Here is a 9,446-nt window from a genome sequence, read left to right as displayed (position 1 = left end):
TAGTGAGTGACTAAAGTGGCCTGGATCTGGTGTTTCCTTGTTGGAGGATTGCTCTCACTACATTATTCACAAGCTGGTTAGGTGTGTGTTGCAGGAGTGAGATCAGGGAGGAAAGGTGTACTAACTGTCATCACTGTTGCCTATAGAAATTGTATTGTTTGTTTAATGAGTCAAACAACCAAAAAATTCCTGTGAATCTGAAGTTTCCAGTAGGTAGTGGATAATAGGATATCCTTTGTAGCTGAATATGGCAGTGGTTGACTGTGTGGTCACTTTGGAGATGGAAAAGACCAGGTAGTTAAAAACAGGCTTTTATTGTAAATCTTTGGAGAGAGAGAGAGAGAGAGAGAGAGAGAGAGAGAGAGAGAGAGAGAGAGAGAGTGGTAAGGTGACCACTACTGTTTACACTTCAGAAAACATTCAAGTTTGCTTATTAAGAGTACAAATACTCATAGCTGGATTCCAGTTTGTGATCTGTACATCTTAAGTATATTCTCCTCTGCAGTTTCTAGAAACAGAGGAGGAGTGTGGTGAGGAGGAAGAGGAGCTGGGTGGCTGGAAGGAAGGTGGAGCTGGTGTTTGGGTCTGTCCTCTCGGCCTCCCTCACAGACGACCCATGGGGTGGGGTAGTGGCCACTGCTGCAAACATTAAACTCATTGTTATAAGCTCTAATGGATGTTAGTGGTTTACAAATGCGGTGTAAATTTTTACCGAGGTTTATGGATTATTTCTAAATCAATCAAAAAGATAATTGTTATGAATATTATATACAGTGATAATGTAATATTCTTATTATAATTTTTGTTGCTAAGATAAGAAGTGAACTGTCATTGAGAGGATGAAGAAAAAAAGAAGTGCTCACTAATGCTACTCCACAAGCAGGAGGATCTTTATCATAATTCTCTAAAACTCCATAAATGACAAACTTATTGTGTCTGGCAGCTGACCACAAGGTGTATGTGGCAATACTTCTTGCACATGCTCCAGATGTTGTGGGTGTGATGTACATGATTATTTTCTATAAATATTGAATTTGAAAGATGACAGTGTGGTGCCTCTACCAGGACGTACCATTGGATTTCCTTGGTGAGTCATGGGTCTTGCCAGCCTTCTCTTGCTTTGCTGGATCATGGTTTCTGCTGCTGCTTTTCAAATCATGTTTCATGTCCTTGAGGAACAGGGAAGAAAAGGAAACTGATGAATGGCTGAAGTTACTAATATGTCCTAAAGTATGAAACTAGATTTCTGTTTGGTAAGTCCTTGCATGCCATCACAGTCACTGGTGACTACTGACACACACATGGCAGGGTGTATTGATGTGGTGTACTGATGTGAGCACATTTGACTGGTGGTTATGCTGAAGAAAAGAATTATTTTCGTTCATCAAACTAATGCAGTGAAAAGAAACAGGTTCGTCTTTATTCCACTAGTTCCCTCCAATAGTTGTTGACCACATAAGCCATCCAAGGTGGGCTTGGTGGCACATGGTCAATAAAGGGTCACTTCTAAAATTGCATACATTATATCTCTAACTCAAAGTGATACTTGAAATGGCTTCTTCCTTACAACTTGAGCCGAGCACATATCATGCACTACCATAAAAATGTGCACTCTTCATACAGAAGATGTACGGTATGTGCCTTTCATGTGCAAGAAACTCTTATTTCACTGTCATCTACCATTCATTATGCTTACTGATATAGCATATCTTTCAGGCTCCTCCATCTCCCTCTTAAAGATAAAAGCAATAAGTTTGAAGTTCAATGGAAAGGTTCTTCCTTCCTACCTTTCATAGTTCTTACCTCTTTTACCTCTTCCTGATGAATAACATTCATCTGCTTCTTCACATTGTTGTCCTGCACCTTAGTGTGCTTTGTGGTGGGTGGAAGGGTTGGTGGAGTGGATGTGGAGGGTGTGGAAGGTGTAGAGGATGTAGAGGATGAGGGAGGACCCATCACCTTCAGAAGGTGTCTCTCACTCTCCATCAGCATCTCATCCAGCTTTTTAACATATGGGCATGGCTGAGGACAAAGAGAAAAAAGTTTTAGGCACTGTCAGCTGCCTCCTATCACCTCTGTCCCAGGAAGGACAAAGAAAACTCATTTTATATATATACATATATATACAGGCAGCCCCCGCTTAATGAAAGGGTTACGTTCCTACAAAAACCCTTTGTCAAGCAAAATTTCATTAAGCGAATCGATTATAACAAATTTAACCCCTGACTTGAACGTTCATTGAGAGTAAACAAAGCGAGAGTGCATCATAGTACAGTGAAAAGTTTAATGAAAGTAGAAATTATGAAGTTAAACATTTAGGCAGTTTAATTTAAGTCACTCTAATGTGCACTAATGTATGTATGTATGTAACTTTATAACGTTGATGATCTTAAATTTATGAATGGAGGGAGAGTGAAACGAGAAAGACACTAACCGGTAACCTGTGAAATGTAAACAAAGGGGGCATCATTGTATCACATACAAAACTTATGTACCACATTTCCACAAGGCTTTTCATTTTATCCATTGCAGAGTCACGAGTTCAGGTGGTTCTTTTAGCTTGCAAGGAAGATACGGTCTCACCAGCCTTCTTAATACAGTCAGCAGACTTGAAATAGTAGGAACAGTAGATGGAGTCAAGATGGTGGCGAGCAATGCTATTAGTTTTCTCACCTCTCGTGTCTGTGAATAATATCCAGCTTCACTTCTAGAGTAAGAGACTTCCTGGTCTTCTTAGCAATGCTAGACAACATTATAGGGCGTTTTGGTGGTAAGTAGAGCGAGGGAAGACGAGCTGCTGCTGACGCTGTTATTGTTTTCAACAGGGGGAGTGAGTGGTGCGTGGGTTGTCCACAAGAGGCGCTGGTCTATTCAAAAGCTTGTCGGCTTGCATGATACAGCGGGGCTTTCAAACTTGGAAAAAATTACGTGGATAAAACTTTGTTAAAGCGAGTTTGATGTTCGTTAAACAAGCAGATGGTAGTAAAATTAAACCTTCGTTATAGCAAAATTTCATTGTATGACCCTTCGTTAAGCGGGAGATGCCTGTATATATATATATATATATATATATATATATATATATATATATATATATATATATATATATATATATATATATATATATATATATATATATATATATATATATATATATATATATATATATATATATATATATATATATATATATATATATATATATATATATATATATATATATATATATATATATATATATATATATATATATATATATATATATATATATATATATATATATATATGTGTGTGTGTGTGTGTGTGTGTGTATATATATATATATATATATATATATATATATATATATATATATATATATATATATATATATATATATATATATATATATAAATGGCCTGGAGAGCCCGAGGAAGAACTGCCACCACTCCCTGGGCCTCCCTTAGGACCACCTTCCTTACGGCTCCAACTCCCAGGTTGCTGTACAGGATGGTGGGCCAACACATAATCATCAGCCCATGTAGCAGCCTCCTTCAAAGTCCTAAACCTCTTCTCCCTCAACAGAGGTACCAGCTCCTTATCAGCAATGTCGGTGAACTGCTCCATAACTACTAACTCCTTCAGGGCCTTGAGAGAGTCAACACCCTCGCTTGCAATCCACCTCTCAAACACCTGCTCCAGTGAACGAGCACACTCGAGGTAGGAGTCACTAGCTCGCTTCCTCTTTTCTCTGAATTGCAAGCGATAGGCTTCTGGTCGCAGCTCATATGCCCGCAAGATGTCAGCCTTAAACTCCTCATAATCATCCAGATCATCAGCTGACATTTTATCATAAACTTCCAAGGCTTTTCCCTTGAGTTTATTCGCGACCAAGCCTACCCATCTCTCTCGAGACCAAGCAAACTCCTTGGCTTTCCTTTCGAAGCCAACAAACCATTCAGCCACTTTAGCCTCATCAAACTCAGGCACTAGCTGGAGACTGAACTAAAGTACGCTCTACACTCTGTTCTCCTCCTCCTCCTGCACCACCAACAACTCCAGGCGTACTTACTGCATGGCGAGTTCTCTCCCACTCCAACTCTCTATCTTTATCTGCCCTTTCTCTCTCCATCTCTCTAGCCTTCTTCTCTGCTGCTAGTCTCTGAATTTCTCGTCTCTCCTCCACAGCTAGTCTGTTTGACTCTCGTCTCTCTTCCACCTCTCTAGCCTCCTGCTCTGCTGCTAGTCTCTGAATTTCTCGTCTCTCCTCCGCAGCTAATCTCTTCAACTCTCGCCTCTCTTCTGCTTCTATCTCCATTTTCCTCATTTCCAGCTTTCATCTCAGTTCCTCCAGTCTGGCAGCTGACTGGACACTATCAATAATGTTTGCGGAACTAGATCGTCGGGAGCCTTCCCTGCTTCCGACACTCCTGCCAGGGCTAATATATCCCACATCACCTTCTCTGGGACCGCCACGTGCGTTATCATGACACGTAGTAAATGCGTCCTCACTGACCCCAAGCGCAGTTGACTCGTCATACCCACGTGGTGAGTCACCGCTATCCTCTCGCCGGCTCACACTCGCACCATCACCATCCATTGGTGAGGTGAACATGCCAGTAACTCTCTCCATGGTGCTCACAAGGACTCGTTTTCACAAACAAATGAAATAATATAAGTAATAATACCCCACACAATAACACTACACACTATAAAGCACTTGGTTTATCCTGGCAAGGTCGCCAACTTTCTGTTACGTACACCACTCTAGCTGTGCCTATTTGCTGCTGTTCACTGAGGATTATATTAGTCTGGCACGATCGCCAGTTTATTACTGTACAGTTAGTGGGGAAAATAACACTCCACAGGGCCCCCACTGCTATAAATCACAGCAGCCGTAACACTCAGGTTCTTTAAAAGGTCGCCAACAGTGTATAACTTCCCCCACTGTAAGGGAATCTCCTCAGCAACTCCTTCTCCTCCTATACCCAACCAAGTAGAATTTATAAATGGTAGATGTTATGTGTAATACCCCCTAGAGAAACCACCTACAAGGACAATTCCACCCACTTCTCTATGAACTATTAATGCCTCTCCACATGCCTTGCCCACAGACAGTGATGAATCACAGACTGGGACAACATGCGCAGTGTATATATTACTATACTATCTATTACTACGACAAGTGCTTCCTAACACCTGTCAGACTGACTTCCGTAGGCTACGACAACTACAACATATGATGTGTACAGCACATCCGGTGGTGTACACACAAGCCCAGACACCACCTACGGGTGACAACAGCCATACAAGGAATCCAGATACTCGTCACAGACAAGTCTGACGGACGAGAACTACGCACATCTGGCCGACAGCATGAAGCCTCTCAGCCTTCACTAGTGTGCGTGGCTACAACCACTACAACACAGTATACTATTGGGGCTTTACAAAAGATGATGGGGGCACACAGCCGCCCACCAAAACACACTGGTGACTACGGCCACCACAGGACAAACAGGCCGAGACAATGCCGCGTCTCTCCCACGTGTTGCCGCCACAAGACAGGACGGACGCAAAACAGAAGTGCAGCCAGACCAACTACGCTTCTCCTAGAGCAACAAGCCCGTTGCTCTAACAGTCACGGTCCACCAGTAGCATGCCAGCTACTCAAGGAGGGCACAACTTCCAAACCAATGACTACTTGAGTACCTCTAACACACAGTCCAGCACACGTATCTCTATCTTGTGCCCAGAGCGTACGTGTTACCTCAGCTGAAGACTGGCTGGTACTATAAACAGTATATTACTGATACTACACAACAGATGATGGGGGCACACAGTTGTCCACCAAAACACACTAGTGACTACGGCCACCACATGACAACAATCAAGACGAGACACTAACGCATCTCTCCCACGCCGCCACCACGAGTGGACGAACGCCAGACAGGAAATGCAGCCCCAACTGGCCACACTTTCCTTAGGACACAGCCACGGTCTACCGAGTAGCAAGCCAACTACTCAAGGGAGGGCACAACTCCCAGACCAATGACTAGTGAGCACCTAGAGAAGCCCAGCAACACGTAGCTCTACCATGTGCCAGATCCACGAGCGTCCGTGTCCACCTCAGCTGAAGACTACCTTGGTACTGACTCCTGCTTACAACGAGAAGCGAGAAGAGGGAGGTGGGTTGTCTGCTCAGCAGAACAGCCCGAGGGGCCCGCACTGGGTGGCCGCCATATAATAGGCACATAATGAAATAATAAATTAAAGGAGATTAAGACGGTGCCCCTCACAATATATATATATATATATATATATATATATATATATATATATATATATATATATATATACATACATACATACATTCAGGCAATCCCGTTTAACGAAGGGGTTATGTTCCTAAAAAACACTTCGTTGTTTAACCGATTATAACAAATTTAACCCCTGATTTGAACTTCCATTGAGAGTAAGCAAAGCGAGAGTGCATCATAGTACAGTAAAAGGTTTAATGAAAGTAAAAATTATGAAGTTAAACATTTAGGTAGTTTAATTTAAGTCATTATAATGTACACTAATGTATGTATGTACGTAACTTTATAATGTTGATGATCTTAACTTTATGAAGAGAGGGAGAGTGAAACGGGAAAGACACTAGCCGGCAACCTGTGGAATGTAAACAAAGTGTGCATCATGGTACCGCATACAAAATTTATGTACCACATTTCCACAAGGCTTTCCATTCTATCCATTGTAGAGTCACGAGTTCAGGTGGTTCTTTTAGCTTGCGAGGAAGATACGGTCTCACCAGCCTTCTTAATAGAGTCTGCTGACTTGCAAATAGTAGACAGTACTATGATACACTCTTGCTTTGTTTACTCTCAATGGCAGTTCAAGTCAGGGGTTAAACTTATTATAATTGGTTCGCATAACGAAGCGTTTTTTAGGAACATAACCCCTTCATTAAGCGGGGATTGCCTGTATATATATATATATATATATATATATATATATATATATATATATATATATATATATATATATATATATATATACAGTAAAGTCTCGGGTTACGTCGGTCTCGAGTTATGTCAAACTCGTAGTTACGTCAGTCCACTATAAGGCAATTTAAGATTTAAAAAATTGAAAATTTATAAATCGTAAAGTGCGGATTTATTGTTATTGTTGGTGGTTGCCCGCCACACTGCCCGCCTCACACTTGAATACAATAACACCCTGCCTCAGTTCCACCACACCGTCGCCCCTGGCAAGAGTGTTATCCTACTTCTGCGTTTACTGACTCAATTTCTTAGTATCTTGCTCAATGGCACCAAAGAGAAAACTTCTTAGTGACAGCAGTGATGCTAAGAAAAGGAAAACCATTACGCTACAAGAAAAAGAGGACATAATTAAAAGTCATGAGAAGGGAGGCAGCAGCTGTGTGTAAGGGAGTGAAGAAGAAAATGGGAAGCCCGTTACCATGACAACGGGGAGGTTGACGACCTTGAGGGCTTGCACACCCATCACAACAATAAAAACTCCGGAGCCTTCGCCTGGGCCACACGACATTCACAGCTCACTTGCACCGTCTGCACCTGTCTGCTGATCCCTATTGCCCTTTCTTATTGCTTTTCCTGCCCCACTGCCCACGCTTCTACTCCCTCCGCTCTGCACTACGCTCCCAGCTGTCCACCCTGAGCGTCACAACATTTGACCTGCCTACCCTTCTGGCGGCCTCAGGCGTCCACCCCTCTCTGCAACATAACATAACATAACATAAATAATAGGATAACAAAGGGCCACCAGGGCCCATCTAGGTTATCCTGTTTCAGTTGCACAGCGACCTCGTCATCAGTACTTAAAGATACACTTACAAGTACACAATACATTATATACTAATTCTAAATATTTGGCCCATTAACAGGGCTAAGTCCTACAGCAAAATCCTCTACAATCTGTGATCCCATACATGGGGATCATGTCTTGTTTAACTATAGTTAAACTATTAACTTCAGTCCTTCGCGTTCGTGGCCCTAATCAACAACAAAAACAAGCTTGTGTTTCATATTCCTACATAGTTGTAAATAATATAACAATATAACCTTTAACTTACCTGAATGACCATAAACAATGATTGGTTGAAAATTCCATAATATGCTTTGAAATGTACGGAAACTCGAGTTACGTACAAAATCGACTTACGTCATGTTTCAGGAACGTAACTCTGACGTAAACCGAGACCCTTATATATATATATATATATATATATATATATATATATATATATATATATATATATATATATATATATATATATATATATATATATATATATATATATATATATATATATATATATATATATATATACTGTATACAGGCAAACCCCGCTTAACGAAAGTTCACATGACAAAATTTCACTACAATGAACGTTTTCTTTTACTACCATCTGCTCGATTAACGAACACCAAACTCGCTTTAATGAAATTTTATCCAAGTAATTTTTTCCAAGTTTGAAAGCCCCGCCGTATCATGCAAGCCGACAGGCTTTTGAATACACCAGCGCCTATCATGGACAAAACGCACACCACTCACTCCCCCTAGTTTAAAAGAATAACAGCGTCAGCAGCAGCTCGTCTTCGCAAACTCAACATACCACCAAAACACCCTGCAATGTCGCCTAGCGTTGCTAAGAAGACCAGGAAGTCTCTTATTCTCGAAGTGAAGCTGATATTATTCACAGACACGAGAGGCGAGAAAACTAATAGCATTGCACGCCACCATGGCTTGACTCCATCTACTGTCTCTACTATTTTCAAGTCAGCAGGCTCTATTAAGAAGGCAGGTGAGACCATATCTTCTTTGAAAGCTAAAAGAACCACCTGAACTCGTGATTCTGCTATTGATAAAATGGAAAGCCTTGTGGAAATGTGGTACATAAGTTTTGTATGTGATACAATGATGCGCCCTTTGTTTACATTCCACAGGTTGCCGGTTAGTGTCTTTCCCGTTTCACTCTCCCTCCCTTCATAAATTTAAGATCAACATTATAAAGTTACGTACATTAGTGCACATTATAATGACTTAAATTAAACTACTTAAATGTTTAACTTCATAATTTTTACTTTCATTAAACCTTTCACTGTACTATAATGCACTCTCGCTTTGTTTACTCTCAATGGAAGTTCAAGTCAGGGGTTAAAGTTGTTATAATTGGTTTGCTTAACAAAAACTCGCTTCATGAACATATTTTTAGGAACGTAACCCGTTTATTAAGTGGGGGTTGCCTGTATATAATATATACAGTAAGCCCCCACAAATGGTGAATCTCAGCTTGGCAAAATTCACTTTTGGCGGTAGGGTGGCCACAGACCACCGAGTGCATGCTTGGCGATTTCAATTCAAACTTAGAGGTCCCCTGGCAGCTGCATGGCAAACCACGCTGCTCCCCGGTGATGTCAGAC

General features: G+C 41.1%; 1 protein-coding gene across 1 annotated transcript in view; it reads right to left on the bottom strand.

Annotated features, from left to right (window-relative positions):
* Positions 1 to 295: 295 nt before the first annotated feature.
* LOC123498984 (chloroplastic lipocalin-like) overlaps positions 296 to 9,446 on the bottom strand; it is a 52,289-nt gene continuing 43,138 nt past the window's right edge. The window contains exons 5-7 of the mRNA XM_045246619.1: positions 1,804 to 2,022; positions 1,073 to 1,169; positions 296 to 639 (exon numbers count right to left, since the gene is read on the bottom strand). Of these exons, the coding sequence (XP_045102554.1) occupies positions 509 to 639; positions 1,073 to 1,169; positions 1,804 to 2,022 (447 nt within the window). The 3' untranslated portion in view covers positions 296 to 508. The remainder of the gene's footprint in view (positions 640 to 1,072; positions 1,170 to 1,803; positions 2,023 to 9,446) is intronic.

This window comes from Portunus trituberculatus, chromosome 48 (assembly GCF_017591435.1).
Source record: "Portunus trituberculatus isolate SZX2019 chromosome 48, ASM1759143v1, whole genome shotgun sequence".
NCBI lineage: Eukaryota > Metazoa > Arthropoda > Malacostraca > Decapoda > Portunidae > Portunus > Portunus trituberculatus.
This window is presented reverse-complemented; position numbering and strand designations above follow the sequence as displayed.